The 20,398-nt window shown below is 41.8% G+C and overlaps 1 protein-coding gene across 1 annotated transcript; it reads left to right on the top strand.

The window, feature by feature from the left end:
* Positions 1-9,382: 9,382 nt before the first annotated feature.
* On the top strand, positions 9,383-19,245 carry LOC136484369 (uncharacterized). The gene is made up of 7 exons (XM_066481608.1): positions 9,383-10,398; positions 10,805-11,235; positions 17,876-18,209; positions 18,299-18,481; positions 18,764-18,818; positions 18,909-19,028; positions 19,117-19,245. Exons 1-7 carry the CDS (start codon positions 9,383-9,385, stop codon positions 19,243-19,245), a joined length of 2,268 nt encoding a protein of 755 aa, XP_066337705.1.
* The last annotated feature ends 1,153 nt before the right edge of the window (positions 19,246-20,398 follow it).

The following is a 20,398-nucleotide window of genomic DNA, read 5'->3' as shown; positions in this document are numbered from 1 at the left end:
CTTTGCATGGTCTTTATTTCTGAACAAACGTTTTAAGCGTGGTATTATAGGAGCATACCACATAACCATGGCAGGGATTTTCTTTCTAGGACGTTGTTCACCCTCGACGTCACCAGGATCATCACGCCTAATCTTATACTGCGCTGCTTTACATACTGGGTATTCATCCAAATTCTCGTATTCATTGCCATGGTAGAGGATGTAGTCATTAGGACATGCATGTATCTTCTAGATTTTTAATCCCAAAGGGCAGACAACCTTTTTTGCTTCGTACGTAGTGGTGGGCAATTCATTTGGCTTCGGAAGCATCTTCTTTATGAGGTTCAATAAATTCCCAAATGCCTTGTCGCCCAAATGCCTTGTCGGATACACCATTCTTTGCCTTCCACTGTAGCAATTCCAGTGTTGTACCCAGCTTTTTTTGCCCCTCTTCGGCCGTTGGGTATAGCAACTTCCTATGATCCTCAAGCATGCACTCGAACTTAACTTTCTCTTTTTCACTTTCCCATTCTTGTTGTGCATCACGAATGGCATCGCCAAGAGCATCACCAAGATCATCTTCTACCGCTACCTCTTCTTCATCTCCCCCTATTGTAGTATCATCAAAGGCACCATACTGAGCAATAATGTCATCAATGTCTAAATCTTCTCCTTCACCTTCTTCCATCATGACCCCGCTTTCTCCATGCTTAGTCCAACATATATAGTTTGACATGAAACTTGACTTAAGCAAATGTGAATGAAGACTCATTGAGCTTGAATATTCCTTTAAATTCTTACATAGGGCACATGGACAGCACATGAAACCATCTCACTTATTTGCCTCGGCCACACCTAAGAAATAGTGTAAGCCCTCAATAAAGTCTTGGGAGTGGCGATCGGCATTGTACATCCAATGGCGTGACATAATCTGTATTACACGGCAAATTTTGAAAACCTTGAACATAATTAAGTATTTTATTACACAACATAAATGACACACACACGGTTGATTAATTAACTAAGCCTGGCTACAATGTAAGCAATCCCAACTATCACTAAACAAACTAAAACTACAATGCACTTCAGTAACATAATTATTTCATAATCGTACGCATCTAAAATAGACAAATCATTCTTCTGTTGAATATCAATAAGCTTCTCCTGCTGGCTCACTGCCTCATCATCAGCAGCAGCCGCTACCTCAAGCGCACCCAAATTCTGCACGTATGTAGCATAATCTTCCTCCCAGTACCAACCATCGCATCCATTGCCCTCCCACTGAAATTAAAGCAAAAAATATTTAGTCAAAAATATTCAAGAAAAGCAGGTCAATTAGCCATAATTATAAAATGCGTAAGAAACTCACATCGCGATCCGGGCACTTGTAGAAAACACGACCCTTGTTGGGTCCCAGTCTCTTAACCCGGTACTCCATCACAATCTTCTGCTTACACTTGCCGCAGATAATGAGAGGGAGTTCTGGCCTCAGTCGTTTCGCAACCGAACGAGAGGCTGAGGATCCGGTACCAGTTGTCATCTACTTTCTATATTTATTTTTGCAAACTAGTGTAAATTTTATATTTTCTAAAATGATATATTTAAACAAAACTAGTACGAATTTCACATATTTCAATAAATAACCATCCGTACTAGTTGACCTTGCTTACGTGATCATCTCGGCCAGCATTTCTCCACCGGACGGTACCGTACTTGGCCAAGGAAGAGCTCCGATTCTACGAGAAAGGGAACATGGTCTTTCACGACCGTTGCCGCTCTCCCTCGTAGAATCAAAGTTCCTCCTTGACGTCCGTTACCGCTCGGTAGAGAACTTGTTGGCCGAGCTGAACACGGTCCGCAAGTTCAACTAGTATGGATTTTCTATAATTTTCTAACTATTTACTAAGTTTTTCATTTCATGGAAAATTTAATTCTAAAAAAAAGGCATGATTTCTAAGTAGTTCATTTCATGAAAAAAATAATTCCCAGTGACCTGCTCGATATCGGCGAGCTCGCGGACGTTTAGGTTGCCGAGGATAGTAACATTTGTAGATGACATTTGTAGGTCTGAAGTTATCAAATATCCATCAAATTATAGCTCAAAAACATGTTTCAATAAATAACCATCCGTACTAGTTGACCTTGCTTACGTGATCAACTCGGCGAGCATTTCTCCACCGGACGGCACCGTACTTGACCAAGGAAGAGCTCCGATTCTACAAGGAAGGCAACACAGTCTTCCATGACCATTGCCGCTCTCCCTCGTAGAATCAAAGCTCCTCCTTGACGTCCGTTATCGCTCGGCAGAGAACATGCTCGCCAAAATAAACACGGTCCGCAAGTTCAACTAGTACGGATTTTCTATAATTTTCTAACTATTCTCTAAGTTTTTCATTTCATGGAAAATTTAATTCTAAAAAATAAAAGGCATGATTTCTAAGTATTTTATTTCATGGAAAAAATAATTCTAAGTGACCTGCTCGATATCGGTGAGCTCGCGGGCGTTTAGGTTGCCGAGGATAGTAACATTTGTAGATGACATTTGTAGGTCTGAAGTTATCAAATATCCATCAAATTATAGCTCAAAAACATGTTTCAATAAATAACCATCCGTACTAGTTGACCTTGCTTACGTGATCATCTCGTGAGCATTTCTCCACCGGATGGCACCGTACTTGGCCTAGGAAGAGCTCCGATTCTACGAGAAAGGGAACACGGTCTTCCACGACTGTTGCCGCTCTCCCTCGTAGAATCAAAGCTCCTCCTTGACGTCCGTTACCGCTCGGCAGAGAACATGCTCGCCGAGATGAACACGGTCCGCAAGTTCAACTAGTACGGATTTTCTACCATTTTCTAACAATTTTCTAAGTTTTTCATTTCATGGAAAAATTAATTCTAAGATCACGTAAGCCACTGGGGACGAGGATGGCGCGTGCTCCAGCGAGGATGAGCGAGGCGTGATTTTGATGAACTAATTTAACTTTTGTTTATCCAAACATATATGCAAATCATCATGTGATTTTGAGCTAAAAATGACATATATAATCATAATAAAGTCCAACATATAAAGTTACACGTGCATCTATATCGCAAAATGAGATAAGCTACTGACAAAACATAAGAGGATTAAGTTTGTTACCTCCAAAATCGAAGAGCAACACCAATGGAGGGGGAGAGAGCAAGAACAACAGCAAGCTGAAGAACAGAGGCAGTGAGTTTGAATGGAATGGCTCGGGCTCGGGGAGAAAGAAATGAGCTGAATTATAGGCTGGGATAATTAGTCCCGGTTAAGGGTCCAAACCGGGACTAAAGATTAATTTTTATTCCCGGGGCGTCACCCAAACCGGGACTAAAAGCTTTAGTCCCGGTTGTTATTACCAACTGGGACTAAAGGTAAACCTTTAGTCCCGGTTGGTAATACCAGCCGGGACTAAAGATCCCTGCCCCGCGGACGACCATTGGGCAGGGACCTTTAGTCCCGGTTGGTATTACCAACTGGGACTAAAGGTTAACCTTTAGTCCCGGAGGCAAAAAATGCCGAGGCTAATGCTAAATTGGGACATCGTTCTAAAGTCTGTTCTCTAGTAGTGAGACCCCATTCCCAATGGCACAATGACACGCAGCCTATACACAAGGGGACAGAGGCCGCACTATACCCGATTCGTCAAGACATTCTTATGCCAATAAAGGTAACCACTAACAAGCTAGAAAAGGTCCTCATACTGAGCTAAAGCCAGAGCCATGTAGTTCACACAGCTGTACTGTAAGTCCCGGATGATCACATACAGATAAGTCCTTAGAGAGAGTAATCTAGAGCACCATCAAAACAGCCTAATGCTCTAGCCCCCTTGTTGCATGTTGCTAAAAAGCATCTTTTCGTTTGGTTGGCATTCTGGATGCCGATTAAAAATCATTTAAATAAAAATATATTAAAAAATTCTAAAATTTTTGTGGATGGAGAACAACTTAAATAAAAACCATTTTAGCTTGTCGCACTAAAAAAGAATTAACTGAAAAAATGAAGCAAAAAAGTAAGAAGCAATGAGATGAAAATATATGCGAAACTAGCCTCTAGCCATTTCTCATGTGTACGTAGAAACGGTGAAATGTTTTGGTTTCGAATCACTTGCTGAAAATACCGTTTGGAAGTGATTCTAGAGATTCTCATCATAAACTGAAACATTTCTCCTATCAAACGGGCCCTTATTTGTAAACACAAAGTAAGCCATGTGGCATTAAGAACTTCTGCAAAAACAAAAGAACTCCATCTTGTTAGACTATGACTGTGACAAGGATTATTTTCCTTGCTTCCCAAGTCTTCTTAGTCAATATATACCTAACTAACCCTTATCCTAGCGTAGGTAATCAATCTACATCTTCTACGTTTATTTTTTACCTGTTCCCTGCCAATGTACGTACAATGGAAGTTTCCTGCCAGTTTGATAGATACGGAACTCCGGTTAAAAAAAAGATCTTCTACGTTTAGTCCACCGTTGACTTAACTGCTCTCGGTCCCTGTGCGTGTAATTCTGGCTCACGACGGCACATTCCCACTGCTCTCGGTACCTATGGCTTTTCTATATATCACTTCGCTCGGCAGGATAGATCCTCAAAATGTTTGCTGCGACCCTGTTCGACCTCTCCAGGTTCTGGTTTCCCCTACTCTAGCAGGTCGCTCGTCTTGTCCATCTTTTTTTTTTTGTATATTGATGAGTACCTTGCTTTCTTTCCAAGCTCGCAGGACAATAGATTCTACAGGTCGCATTGCTTTGATCGATCCTAATGGCAGCAGAGATTGTCACTTCTGCAGTTGCTCAGGAGGCTGTCAATCAGGTCCTATCAAGATTCAAGGACAGGTGTGAGCAGAACTCAGAAGCGAAGGACCGAATCGAGAGGATGGAGATGGCACACATCAAGCTAGAGGCTGCCCTCGAGACATCCAACAAGTGGAACATCACCACCAGAGCTCCATTGCTGCGATGGCAGAGCAAGCTCAAGCGCGCTGTGCAGGAGTGCGACCACACTCTTCGCAGGTGCAGGCAGCGCCTGCAGGAAGAGGAAGAGATGCAAAACAGTGTAAGGAGCTCCTCCTTTCCTAAGCAGATTGCTTATGCTGCCAGGTCGTTCGTCTCGTCCATCTTTAGCCGTGGCAGCGAGGATGAGCTGAGAAGCTCTGCTGCCGTCCGGCGGTTCGAGAGGTATGCAGATGGTGCGAGTGAGTTCTTGAGGTATGTGGAGCTTGGTGGCACACCACGTAGATATATGTTCTTTGACCCTCTTATACGACATCTTCTCGCTGGCAAAGGAACAAAGTTTTGCTTTGTTCGCGGGAGTCAACATCTGTCGTTTCTTTTACAGCCTTTTAGAACACATAACCTAGTATTGTTACTTAAAGATAGCAATGCATCAGAGAACAATTTTCTTCTTGCCCTCAATTTACGGCTTTCCGAGAGTATCGACATAGTTGGTGTTGCAGTAAGCTGCCTACAGCTATTCATACCTCACTTGAGCTCAATGGTCGAGGCCGTGAAGACAAAGCTCACCCAGCTACCAACACAAGACTTGTGCTGGGTATCATCTGTTTGTGAACGCCAAAACAATCTTTACAGCATCTGTTCAAAATGGCTTCAACTGAACCCGCTTTGTTGTCAGCAACAAGATCATTACTATGCCCAGAGCTACAATGCCACAAGCTCATCATCAGAATCATTGCTCTGTGATATATACTTGGAACCAGTTATGCATGTGTACTTGTCGGCCCATGTATCACTCTCAGTTGAGAAGAACAAGCAAAGAGCGGTCATCGATGAAGAAAGTGAAACAAGTCGCACGAGAGACTTTCCTTATCTGAAATTTGGAATGCACTTCTTTCCCCATACCTCCTTTCAAGATTTGTCGCCGAGAGTTGAGGGTTCAGCAACAGAGATAATCAACGGGGAGGCCGTGCAGCATGGCAGCTTTTGTGCGAACATTTCCTGCTTTGAACAACTGTGCAAGATGATGCTACCAAAGGCGGTAGATTGCCTTCATGGGAATGTTGCAGCTACTTCATATCAGATGCTGTGGAAGTCCAAGCATGGTGGCGCAATTCTTCGGGTTCAGAAGATCCCATGGAGACTAACCACTCAGAAAGACATGGGTGGAAAACGTTCTGAACGACAGCAGTTCAAGAAGGTACAGGGATGGGCAAGTGCGAATAATGAGTTCAACAACTCGTGGATTGCGCACGTACCTGCCAAGTTTCTGGGCTCAGCCATGGACTGGATTCAGGCAGAGAAGCGACTGCCCCAACCGTTATTATTCATAACTAATTCCTGCGTTCATGATTGTCCAATCAAGTTGCTCTCTTTGCAATTTTACAGATCTTTTGCAAGTAAGATAAAGTCATTCAGAATGTTCAATGCCTAAAGGATTTCATGGTACCAGGCGTGTGCCATTCGAGCATTGAGTTCTACTTGAGGAAGCTCGTCATGATGGACAGCTAAGATAGATATGTCGACTGTCACAATCAAGCGTGTTCCTGATGGTGTGCATGTGTGTAAGCCTTCTTTTCTAACTACGTAATATTGTAGAGACTAAAAGGAGAAAATTGAAAAGAGATAAATAAAAGAACAGAGAGTGGAGATCTAGAAGAAGGATAGTTGGAGAGTTCCCCCAACTTGTGTCCATGGGTTCTTGTCTGCACTTTCCATTTAATCTTCAATATGGTATCAAAAGTGGGTTGATTTTGTTTGTTCCACTCAATTCCCATGGATTTCTACACTACTAGAGAACAGACTTTAGAACGATGTCCTAAATTAGCATTAGCCTCGGCATTTTTTGCCCCCGGGACTAAAGGACCCTTTAGTCCCGGTTGGTAATACCAACCGGGACTAAAGGTCCCTGCCCAACGGTCGTCCGCGGGGCAGGGATCTTTAGTCCCGGCTGGTATTACCAACCGGGACTAAAGGTTACCTTTAGTCCGGTTCGTAATACCAACCGAGACTAAAGCTTTTAGTCCCGATTTGGGTAATTCCCCTGGGAATAAAGATTAATCTTTAGTCCCGGTTTGGACCCCTAACCGGGACTAATTATCCCGGCCTATAATCCAGCTCATTTCTTCCTCCCGAGCCCGAGCCATTCCATTCAAACTCACTGCCTCTGTTCTTCAGCTTGCTGTTGTTCTTGCTCTCTCCCCCTCCATTGGTGTTGCTCTTCGATTTTGGAGGTAACAAACTTAATCATCTTATGTTTTATCAGTAGCTTATCTCATTTTGCGATGTAGATGCATGTGTAACTTTATATGTTGGACTTTATTATGATTTTATATGTCATTTTTAGCTCAAAATCACATGATGATTTGCATATATGTTTGGATAAACAAAAGTTAAATTAGTTCATCAAAATCACGCCTCGCTCGTCCTCGCTGGAGCACGCGCCATCCTCGTCCCCGGTGGCTTACGTGATCTTAGAATTAATTTTTCCATGAAATGAAAAACTTAGAAAATAGTTAGAAAATTGTAGAAAATCCGTACTAGTTGAACTTGCGGACCGTGTTCAGCTCGGCAAGCATGTTCTCTGCCGAGCGGTAACGGACGTCAAGGAGGAGCTTTGATTCTACGAGGGAGAGCGGCAACGGTCGTAGAAGACCGTGTTCCCTTTCTCAGTAGAATCGGAGCTCTTCCTTAGCAAGTACGGTGCCGTCCGGTGGAGAAATGCTCGCCGAGATGATCACGTAAGCAAGGTCAACTAGTACGGATGGTTATTTATTGAAACATGTTTTTGAGCTATAATTTGATGGATATTTGATAACTTCGGACCTACAAATGTCATCTACAAATGTTACTATCCTCGGCAACCTAAACGCCCACGAGCTCGCCGATATCGAGCAGGTCACTTAGAATTATTTTTTCATGAAATGAAATACTTAGAAATCATGCCTTTTATTTTTTAGAATTAAATTTTCCATGAAATGAAAAACTTAGAAAATAGTTAGAAAATTGTAGAAAATTCGTACTAGTTGAACTTGCGGACCGTGTTCAGGTCGGCGAGCATGTTCTCTGCCGAGCGGTAACGGACGTCAAGGAGGAGCTTTGATTCTACGAGGGAGAGCGGCAACTGTCGTGGAAGACCGTGTTCCCTTTCTCGTAGAATCGGAGCTCTTCCTTGGCCAAGTACGGTGCTGTCCGGTGGAGAAATGCTCGCCGAGTTGATCACGTAAGCAAGGTCAACTAGTACGGATGGTCATTTATTGAAACATGTTTTTGAGCTATAATTTGATGGATATTTGATAACTTCAGATCTACAAATGTTACTATCCTCGGCAACCTAAACGTCCGCGAGCTCGCCGATATCGAGCAGGTCACTTAGAATTATTTTTTCCATGAAATGAAGCTACTTAGAAATCATGCCTTTTTTTAGAATTAAATTTTCCATGAAATGAAAAACTTAGTAAATAGTTAGAAAATTATAGAAAATCCGTACTAGTTGAACTTGCGGACCGTGTTCAGCTCGGCCAACATGTTCTCTGCCGAGCGGTAACGGACGTCAAGGAGGAACTTTGATGCTACGAGGGAGAGCGGCAACGGTCGTGGAAGACCGTGTTCCCTTTCTCGTAGAATCGGAGCTCTTCCTTGGCCAAGTACGGTGCCGTCCGGTGGAGAAATGCTGGCCGAGATGATCACGTAAGCAAGGTCAACTAGTACGGATGGTTATTTATTGAAACATGTGAAATCCGTACTAGTTTTGTTTAAATATATCATTTTAGAAAATATGAAATTTACACTAGTTTGCAAAAATAAGTATAGAAAGTAGATGACAACTGGTACCGGATCATCGGCCTCTCGTTCGGTTGCGAAACGACTGAGGCCAGAACTCCCTCTCATTATCTGCGGCAAGTGTAAGCAGAAGATTGTGATGGAGTACCGAGTCAAGAGACAGGGACCCAACAAGGGTCGTGTTTTCTACAAGTGCCCGGATCGCGATGTGAGTTTCTTACGCATTTTATCTGTATGGCTAATTGACCTGCTTTTCTTGAATATTTTTGACTAAATAATTTTTGGCTTTAATTACAGTGGGAGGGCAATGGATGCGATGGTTGGTACTGGGAGGAAGATTATGCTACATACGTGCAGAATTTGGGTGCGCTTGAGGTAGCGGCTGCTGCTGATGAGGCAGTGAGCCAGCAGGAGAAGCTTATTGATATTCAACAGAAGAATGATTTGTCTGTTTTAGTTGCGTACGATCACGAAATAATTATGTTACTGAAGTGCATTGTAGTTTTAGTTTGTTTAGTGATAGTTGGGATTGCTTACGTTGTAGCCAGACTTAGTTAATTAATCAACCGTGTGTGTGTCATTTATGTTGTGTAATAAAATACTAAATTATGTTCAAGGTTTTCATAATTTGTCGTGTAATACAGATTATGTCACGCCATTGGATGTACAATGCCGATCGCCGCTCCCAAGACTTTATTGAGGGCTTGCACTATTTCTTAGGTGTGGCCGAGGCAAATAAGCGGGATGGTTTCATGTGCTGTCCATGTGCCCTATGTAAGAATTTAAAGGAATATTCAAGCTCAATGAGTCTTCATTCACATTTGCTTAAGTCAGGTTTCATGTCAAACTATATATGTTGGACTAAGCATGGAGAAAGCGGGATCATGATGGAAGAAGGTGAAGGGGAAGATTTAGACATTGATGACATTATTGCTCAGTATGGTGCCTTTGATGATACTACAATGGGGGGAGATGAAGAAGAGGTAGCGGTAGAAGATGATCTCGGTGATGCTCTTGGCGATGCCATTCGTGATGCACAACAAGAATGGGAAAGTGAAAAAGAGAAAGTTAAGTTCGAGCGCATGCTTGAGGATCATAGGAAGTTGCTATACCCGACGGCCGAAGAGGGGCAAAAAAAGCTGGGTACAACACTGGAATTGCTACAGTGGAAGGCAAAGAATGGTATATCCGACAAGGCATTTGGGAATTTATTGAACCTCATAAAGAAGATGCTTCCGAAGCCAAATGAATTGCCCACCACTACGTACGAAGCAAAAAAGGTTGTCTGCCCATTGGGATTAAAAATCCAGAAGATACATGCATGTCCTAATGACTGCATCCTCTACCATGGCAATGAATACGAGAATTTGGATGAATGCCCGGTATGTAAAGCATCGCGGTATAAGATCAGGCGCGATGATCCTGGTGACGTCGAGGGTGAACAACGTCCTAGAAAGAAAATCCCTGCCAAGGTTATGTGGTATGCTCCTATAATACCACGCTTAAAACGTTTGTTCAGAAATAAAGACCATGCAAAGTTGTTGCGGTGGTATAAAGAAGACCGTAAGGTAGACAATATGCTGAGACACCCAGCTGATGGGTCCCAGTGGAGAGCGATAGACAGGGAATTTCCAGAGTTTGCAAATGAGGCTAGAAACTTAAGGTTCGCCTTAAGTACAGATGGTATGAATCCTTTTGGAGAGCAGAGCACTAGTCATAGCACTTGGCCAGTTACTCTATGTATCTACAACCTTCCTCCATGGTTATGTATGAAGCGGAAGTTCATTATGATGCCGATCCTCATCCAAGGTCCGAGGCAACCTGGCAACGATATTGATGTCTATCTGAAGCCATTAGTTGAAGAACTTCTAGTTTTATGGAACAAACCAGGTGTACGTGTCTGGGATGAGTACAAACAAGAACACTTTGACCTACGAGCAATGTTGTTCGTAACAATCAATGATTGGCCTGCTTTAAGTAATCTTTCAGGTCAGACAAACAAAGGATATAATGCATGCACACATTGTTTTGATGACCTTGACAGTATATATTTGAAAAGATGTCGAAAGGTCAGTGTACCTTGGCCATCGTCGATTCCTTCCGTTGAATCACCAAGTAAGAAAGAAAGGGAAGCATTTTAAAGGTAAGCCAGACCATCGGAAGAAGCCTCATAACCGAACCGGGGAAGATGTACTCGCAATGGTCAAGGATGTGAAAGTAGTATTTGGAAAGGGACAAGGCAGTGAATCTGTTCCCAAAGATGCTAAGGGACACGCACCCATGTGGAAGAAGAAGTCCATCTTTTGGGAGCTACCCTATTGGCAAGTCCTAGAGGTCCGCAACGCAATCGACGTGATGCACCTAACAAAGAATCTTTGTGTGAACCTGTTAGGATTCATGGGTGTGTACGGGAAGCCAAAGGATTCACTTGAAGCACGCCAGGACTTGCAGGGCATGAAAGAACGAGACAATCTTCATCCAGAGAAGACAGATGATGGACGTCATTACTTAAGTCCTGCTAGCTACACGCTTAGCAAAGAAGAGAGGGACAGCATGTTCGAATGTCTAAGCAGCATCAAGGTCCCATCGGGATTCTCCTCCAATATAAAGGGTATAATAAATGTGCCAGATAAGAAATTCCTAAACTTAAAGTCCCATGACTGCCACGTGCTTATGACGCAATTGCTTCCAGTTGCTTTAAGAGGAATTCTACCTCCACATGTACGTCTAGCCACCGTGAAGCTATGTGCATTCCTCAATGCAATTTCTCAGAAGGCAATCAATCCAGTGGAACTAGCTACTCTACAGAATGATGTGGTTCAATGTCTTGTCAGCTTTGAGTTGGTGTTCCCTCCATCCTTCTTTAATATCATGACACACATCCTAGTTCATTTGGTGAAGGAGATTAGTATTCTTGGACCTGTGTTCTTACATAACATGTTCCCCTTCGAGAGGTTTATGGGAGTCTTGAAGAAATATGTGAAAGTCCGTTCTAAGCCTGAAGGAAGCATCGCCCAGGGCTATGGAACAGAGGAGGTCATTGAGTTCTGTGTTGACTTTATTCCTGACCTTGCCCCGATTGGTGTTCCCGAATCACGACACGAGGGGCGACTCAGTGGTAAAGGAACTTTAGGGAAGAAAACATATATCGGCATGGAAGACGATTATTTCAATAAAGCACACTACACAGTTCTTCAGAACTCGTCATTGGTGCATCCGTACATCGAGATACATAAGGAGTTCTTACGATCCAAATTTCCAGGGAAGACTGAAGCTTGGATTAGGCGTCAGCACATGGAAAGTTTCAGTGGTTGGTTGCGAAAAGAATGTCAAGGCGATGACAATATTGATGAGCAACTGTATTTGTTGGCTAGGCAGCCATCGTGGCATATCCTCACGTACCAAGGGTACGAGATAAATGGGAATACATTTTACACAGTTGCCCAAGATAAAAGGAGCACCAATCAAAATAGTGGTGTTCGCATAGATGGAACAGATCCAAATGGGAATATACAAACATATTATGGCCGCATAGAAGAGATATGGGAACTAGACTACGCACCTAATTTTAAAGTCCCTTTGTTCCGGTGCCAATGGGTGAAGCTGACCGGAGGAGGGGTAACAGTCGACAAAGAGTATGGAATGACAACAGTGGACCTCAACAATATTGGGTACAAAGAGGAACCATTCGTCCTTGCTGCCGATGTGAGTCAGGTGTTCTATGTGAAAGACATGTCTACAAAATCAAAGAGAGGAAAAAACGAAGACATCAACTCAATGATCAATGAGCCAAAGCGCCACATAATTCTTTCTGGGAAAATAAATATAGTGGAATTGAAGACAAGTCAGACATGTCAGAAGATTACGAAAGAAATGTCCGAATTCCACCCTTCATAGTGAAGAAAGATCCAAGCATCATGTTAAATGATGAAGACACTCCATGGTTACGACAAGATCATAACCAAGGGTCATACGTCAAGAAGAAATTCACTGTTGTGCCCGCATGATACAACGATGCATGTTTAATATATTATGTTTTAGAGACGGATATTATGTAATATGTTATGACTTCACAATTGTAGATCTTGCTGAGATGATCAAACTTGGTATTCAGAGTTTTTTCATCTGAGGTCATTTAGTGTCTCATTTGAGCAAGTTTGACCAAGTCAAATTTGGTCAAATAAAAAAACAACACTTTGACTCTAGTATTATGAACTCTAAATGACTTCAAATTGAAAAGTTTTGAATACCAAGTTTGTTAAACTCAAAAAGATCTACAATTGTTGTTTTGGTCAACTTTCCATTTGAGAAAGTTTGGATGGTTCAAATTTGTGATTTTTAAATTTCGACGCCTACAAACTAGTTTTCGGGACCCTAGATTGTCTCAAATTGAAAAGTTTTGAATACCGAGTTTGTTAAGCTCATCAATATATACAATCCTTATATAGGCCATTTTTTCATTTGAGAAAGCTTGAACAAAATGTAGTTCAAATTTCACAAGTGTGTGACATAGTTTTAGAAAGTATATATGAGATTCAAGAAGTTGTGACTAGTGTTTGATAAAAATTTCTCAAATGGGAAAATGAGCTATGTAACAATTGTAGATCTTGCTGAGATGATCAAACTTGGTATTCAGAGTTTTTTCATCTGAGGTCATTTAGTGTCTCATTTGAGCAAGTTTGACCAAGTCAAATTTGGTCAAATAAAAAAACAACACTTTGACTCTAGTATTATGAACTCTAAATGACTTCAAATTGAAAAGTTTTGAATACCAAGTTTGTTAAACTCAAAAAGATCTACAATTGTTGTTTTGGTCAACTTTCCATTTGAGAAAGTTTGGACGGTTCAAATTTGTGATTTTTAAATTTCGACGCCTACAAACTAGTTTTCGGGACCCTAGATTGTCTCAAATTGAAAAGTTTTGAATACCGAGTTTGTTAAGCTCATCAATATATACAATCCTTATATAGGCCATTTTTTCATTTGAGAAAGCTTGTAGAACAAAAAATACTACATTTTCTCTATTTTTATAGGTTCAACAAAAAATTCCTGTCAATTTTGGTCAAAAACCGAGAAAAAATTGAAACATTGACGTTACAATAATGTGATAATAAATTTCCTATCGAATAATATTAGTTTTATTAATTTTAAGTTAGAAATATATTTTTGCATTAACAAAATACTTAGTATTAGTAACATTTATATTCTATATTCATAAAAGAAATTAAAAACTTTAGGTTACAAAATTTTCCTATTTACAATAAATAATTAGTTAATCAATAGTATTTTTTAAAATAAATATTGCAAAGTATTGAAGTTGCTATGGAATTAATTGATTAACCTAGTATTAAACAAAAATCAAAATCCCAGGCCTTTCCAATTACGCTGGCGGGTTGGCAAATTTTTCAGGGCTTCAGTCCCAGGCCCAGACCAAGAACCGGGACTAAAGGGTGGGCGGCAATTTCGGTGCCCGCCAAAAAATACCTTTAGTCCCGGCTGGTAACACCGAGCCGGGACTAAAGGACATTTAATCCTGGCTGGTAAGACCAACCGGGACTAAAGGGTTGGACCTTTAGTCCCGGTTGGTATTACCAGCCGGGACTAAATGTCCTTTAGTCCCGGCTGGTGTTACCAGCCGGGACTAAAGGGTCGCGGGCTATATATATCGAACGTCTGTTCTGTTCATCTTCGATCTCGCCTCCGTCGCTCAGCCCCGCCTGGCCGCGCCATCCGCCGTCGTCGAGCTCGTCTCTGCCGCGCCGCCGTCGTCGTCTACCCCCGCCCGGCCGCGCCATTCTCCAGGCCCGCATCGCCGCATCCCGTCTCCGCCGCCGCACCCGACCCCACCCTCCGTCGCCGACTGCTTCCCGCGCGCCCACGCCGTACGGCCTCCGTCGAACTCGATCTTGATCTGCTGCTCTCGATCGGCCATGTTTTTTAGATTTTTTTACAAAGTCTCGGCTGTATGTTAGATTAAAATGTATTAAATTTAATTAGTAGTTTATTGTTAGTTTTTTAGTTATTTTTAGATAGTTTTTGATATATTAGATTTAAATGTATTAAAATTTAATTAGTATTTTATTTAGATAGTTTTTTAGATAGTTTTTTATTATAGTTTTTGATATATGTTAGATTAAAATGTATTATCTTACTAGTTTATCTAATTTCATGTTAGATTTATTTAATTGGATTTAGTAATTATATATTCTATCTCTCTATATATATTATATCTAGAGAGAGATTCTATATGTATACATATGTACTTAATTATTTCTATATGTATATATACATGTACTTATTTTCATGTGTTGAGAGAGAGAGAAAATTGTATCTAGAGAGACATTCTATGTGTATCACATGCATATCTAGAGATATAGACATATGCACTTATTTCTATGTGTTGAGAGAGAGAGAAAATATATTGTATCATTCTATGTGTATATATATACATGTACTTATTTCCATGTTGATGAAATATTATGTGTTATTATATTTAATTGGATTTAGTAATTCTATATGTGTTATCACATGTACTTATGTTATGTACCATAGTAATTCTATCTATGTGTTATCTTGAAGATACAAATGGCTGCTCCGAATGATAACTTGAGTGATGACATAATGGCGGATATTATCAACGCCGGCACCAATGTGGATGTAGATGACACGAGTCAGTACTTTGCTGATTATGAGGATATCCTGAATATGCCGGTGGTTGAAGATCAACAAATTGTCGCGCAAGAAAATACTGGCGAGGTATATTCGATTATCTATCATCTCTTATAGATGCATGCGTACGTATATTTGTTGTTAATCGTTGTGTTTCTACTCATGTAGCCGGTCTCTGGATCTACATCAACCACCGACAAAAGTAGGAAAGTCCGAGGGCCAAAAAAGCCATTAGAGGGCCGTTTCATAATATCAGAATTCGACACCGACACCGGCAAACCATTGGGACCACATGCTCAGACATATGTCAATCAATGTGGGTTCGTTGTAAGGGATAGGATCCCAGTTAGTGCTCGTGAATGGAAGCAGAAGATATCCGCTCCTAATGTTAGTTTTGTATCTGATCGTGACAAGAACCTAGCTTGGAGAGATATCACTCAGCATTTCACATTACAAGCAGATGATGCTTTGAAGGAGCTAGTGAGGGATTGGACAATGAAGAAGATGGCAACATTGTTCCAGAGTTGGAAGAAGACATTGTATAAAAAGTTTATCTTGAAGAATGCTACGCCGAATTTCAATGCTAAGGCGTTTGTCAAGTTGGAGTCCCATTGGGATGCCTTCGTAGAATACAAGACATCCCAAGACAGTGAGGAACGTGTGATGAGGAATCGGCAGAATGCCCGACAGAAGCAATACCATCATCGCATGGGATCAGGTGGTTATAAGAGTGCTATTCCCAAGTGGCAGAACCTAGAAGCAGAGATTACTGCCAAGGGAATCATACCTGAAACAATAGAGAAGAACTGGCCTCAACGCGCGAAGAATTGGTTCTACGCTCATGGGGGAAGCCTAGACCCAGACACTGGCAAGCTAATTTTCGGCCAAAAAATTGAGAGAGCAACACAGAGACTAGCTCGTGCTAGGGAAGAAGCTGATAGTGGTGTTTTCAAGCCCAACAGAGAGAAGGATGAATTGACATATGCCCTAGAGAATCCCGAACACGGTGGTCGAACAAGAGGCTATGGGGCGGTTCCGTGGCTACACGCATTCCCAGCAGACAAGGATACCTACAGAAGCCGCCAAAGAAAGAAGGATGAGGAGGCAGAACGAATCCGTGCATTGGAGCAATTTGTTGATGAGTCACGACAAGCATTGCTTGAATCACGTGAACGAGAAAAATCTCTTGAGGCAAGAATGCAGGAGGAGATCAAGAGGCAAGTGCAGCTAGCAATGAGTCAAATGCAATCGCAATCAACGCCGGGAGTCACCATTAGCCCCGTTGGTCAGATGAAAAGCAGTTGTGCTTCTACGGAGCTGCCAGTTATTCAAGACGACGCTGGGTTGCGCTTCCCTGTTGATGACATTACCGAGCCTCTAACAACATGTGAGCTGCACATTCCAGATGGTAATAATGCATCAATCATGGTGGCTGTCGGGGTTGTATCTCCAATAGACCGAACGAAGACACCAAGAATCCATGGGTCAGTTATTCAACCTGGATATGCTAGCGTCTCGGTCGATAGAGTGCTCAAAGGTTACAGCAATGTTCCTCTTGACATTGAAGGCGGTGATGGGGAGAAGACACTAGGAGAAGCAGAGAAGACATTTATTCAATGGCGCAAACGCTTCATCATCATTCCTGGGGCGCCACCGCTTCCCCTACCTCACCCTAGGTACGAATGAAAGTGAATGAAATATTATTTTCCATTAATTTTCTATTGGCTTAAAAAATAATTGACACACAACTTGTTTTTGTAGCAGGGTCTCCCCCCAGCCTAGCCTAATCATTCATTCCCCATCTCATCACAGCGTCGCGGGGGGCGAGACGACTTCATCCCCACGGCGATCGCCAACTCCTACACCGGCCCCATCGCCTCCACAACGATCTCCAACTCCTACACCGGCCCCACCGCCTCCACAACGATCTCCAACGCCTCCACGCCGGTCTCCACCAACACCGGCCACATCGCCTCCACGCCGGTCTCCAACACCGCCCCCACCCCCTCCACAGCGACGCACTACAAAGACGTCTAAGGTCCCGGCGGCAAAGAAGACCCCGAGAAAAAGAGTTATTTCTCAAGAAATACTTTCTGAAAAGACTGATGAGCAAATAGCAGCTGAAGAAGACAAAAAAGTGAAAGATTTTTTTATAGATACCAAAAAGAAGAGTCAAGCGAAGCTTAAGGAGAAGCCGTACTTTTACCTACCACGAGAGGTGCTGAGGCAGAAGGTCGATGCTCACAAGAAAAAGATGATTGAACTTCGTAAGCCTTCGCCACTATCAGACTATGACCGCTCCCTCGTGAAGTCACATGATGCAGATAAGAAAAGGAAAAGAGCATCAGGGAAGGATGTCCCACAGCTCGGACAACAGAAGCAACCAATGCAAAATCTTGTTGTTGCTAATCAATATGGTTCCAACATAGAAGTCTATCGACCAGACAACTCTGGAGAAGTGTCGGTTCAAGCCCTTAATGCTTTTTTTCAAGATACTGGTTTAACCTTGGATCAATTGACGGGCAAAGCTCCAATCCAGAACCTGGAAGTTGATACCTGGAAGACTTATAAATATGGCAAAAGTCTGTACAACCCTGCGGCTCTGAATGAATTGGGTACGCAAATGTACTTGCTCAACAAGTGGTACATGCAGGCGTGTGGCAGGGGTGAGCAGTGGATCTTTGTCAGATTTAGAGACCATCATTACTTCCGTGGCGATGACATCTTACATATTAGTTTCGAAGAATTGCATCAACTATACCACATGGACGCTCTGGACAAATCAATCATTAGCTCCTTTTGTTTGTAAGTGATTCTTACTTTTATTTAATAAACTCACTTCCATGCGTACGTGTATATAATTATCCTCACATGTAACTTATATTTATATACAGATTCCAGATGTCAGAGCTCCAAAGAATACAAGACACCAGTGTTGGCTTCATTGATCCTTATATCGTATTCAAAACCGGTATTATTGTCAAGGAGCGATGGGTATCTGAAGCACAGGAGAATATCATGATGTTCTTCGTGAAGCAGCACGACAAGACAACAATACTTTTCCCGTACAACTTTGAGTAAGTGTTAATAATAATGTAGTCTACACATTTTATGTAATATCAATACAACTTATATGCATGTACGTGTGTGTATAAACCAATGCAGTTTTCACTGGATACTCATTGTCATTGAGTTAAACTCAAGTCGGTTACTAATCTTTGACTCGTTGAGAAAAGAACGGGCACTATACCAAGATATGATAGACATTATCCAGGGGTAATTTCGATCTCTCGCGCACAACTATTATTGAATAGACTTTGCCATAATTTATTAACGATCGTACATTATTGGTCGCACAGGGTTTGGAAAGAGTTTATTCGGCAACATCGCAAGGATTGCAAGGCACCACTTAATGTAGTTGAAATACCAGTAAGTTGTACTATATACACTTCCCCACGTGTTTAATTACTATATCGTACTTCAATTTACGTGTGAGATGATGAGAATAATCTTCTTCTCGTACAGTGGTGTTTGCGGCAGGAACCAGGTAATAACTTGTGTGGATACTACGTTTGTGAATTTATCACTGCGCACATAAGAAGAACTCCTGAAGATGTCCTCAGAGTACGTATATATCAATTTTTATTTATTTTTAAATGAATATATATACATATATGTGTATTAATACTTTTCCTTTTATTTCAAATGCAAGACTGAATGGTTGAAACGAAGGGTCATGCAAAAAGACCATCTGAAAGCAGTTCAAGAGTCAATAGCAGGATATCTTCTAGAAAAAGTGCTAAATCCCAACGGCGAGTTCTACTTTGATCCTAAGGAATAAATGATGTAAATTAAATGTTTATTGATATCGTTATTTTCGAGAACAAGATTATGAAAGTGTTGTATATATACATATATATATATATCTATAATATATATAGTTTCATACTTTATTCGAATATAATAATGCTCAAGATGAGAATTAGATGTAATTATACGCATGCGTGTATTTATATTAGCAGCGTAGAATACGTACATAAAAACATATTATATATTAAACAAATACGTGTAACTGAACTGAAAACAAATTAAACAAAAAAAAAGAAAAAGAAAAGGAACCTTTAGTCCCGGTTGGGGTTACCAACCGGGACTAAAGGGTGAACCGTTAGTCCCGGTTGGTGTTACCAACCGGGACTAAAGGGTGCGCCAGGTTTGCTCGGCTGGAGGGCCTTTAGTCCCGGTTGGTGTTACCAACCGGGACTAAAGGTCCCTCTTTAGTCCCGGCTCGATGACCCGGGACTGAAGGTTCCACCTTTAGTCCCGGGATCGTTGTCCCGGCGCGGTAACCGGGACTAAAGGCTGTTACCGCCCGGGACAACAAGTCCATTCTGTAGTAGTGTAGCTGCTTGCGGTGTTAGGCACGCAGCTACAATTTGGTTGTCCTCATGCATATGGCCGGCTGCAGCTCGCTCTTGTTGCTGGTTGAGGTGGTTGTTGATTGCAGATGGATCCAACCAAAAGGAAGATTTGGAGGCATTATAGTGGGAATCAAGGTTGACCATCTTAGAGTTTTATATCCACATGGCTATAAGAAATAGAGTAACTACTTTAGGGTGGGAGATTGTAACTTTTTATGGTTGCTATCCATGAGCCTCTAACGACATTTTGGATGACTTGGTGAAATGTTCAACAATAGGATGCAGTTGGCACTACCGGAATCCTCTATTGCCGAGTGTTTTTATGTTTGCCTAGCGTATTCCCTCGGGCACTCGATGATAAGTTCTTTGTCGAGTGCCGCGCTAAAAACACTCGGCAAACAGGATGTTTTGCCGAGTGTCAAACAAAACACTCGCCAAATAGGTTGTTTGCCGAGTGTTAAAAAAATACACTCAGCAAACAAAAAAAAACCTTTTTTCTGAAAAGAAAGAGAAGAAAAAAAATGAAAAAAAACTTTGTCGAGTGCTTAGATCTAAAACACTCGGCAAAAAAAGTAG

The sequence above is a fragment of the Miscanthus floridulus genome, chromosome 9 (assembly GCF_019320115.1).
Source record: "Miscanthus floridulus cultivar M001 chromosome 9, ASM1932011v1, whole genome shotgun sequence".
NCBI classification, from domain to species: domain Eukaryota; kingdom Viridiplantae; phylum Streptophyta; class Magnoliopsida; order Poales; family Poaceae; genus Miscanthus; species Miscanthus floridulus.
Note: the sequence above shows the minus strand (reverse complement) of the source record. Positions and strands in the feature narration are given on the sequence as shown.

Excerpts from the sequence above, each read along its gene's own strand:
- LOC136484369 (XM_066481608.1), top strand. The coding sequence starts at position 9,383 with ATGTCACGCCATTGGATGTACAATGCCGATCGCCGCTCCCAAGACTTT. Across the intron at positions 10,399-10,804 it reads AATGAGGCTAGAAACTTAAG|GTCAGTGTACCTTGGCCATC; the intron begins GTTCGCCTTAAG and ends AGATGTCGAAAG. Across the intron at positions 18,819-18,908 it reads ATTGCAAGGCACCACTTAAT|AATAATCTTCTTCTCGTACA; the intron begins GTAGTTGAAATA and ends TGAGATGATGAG.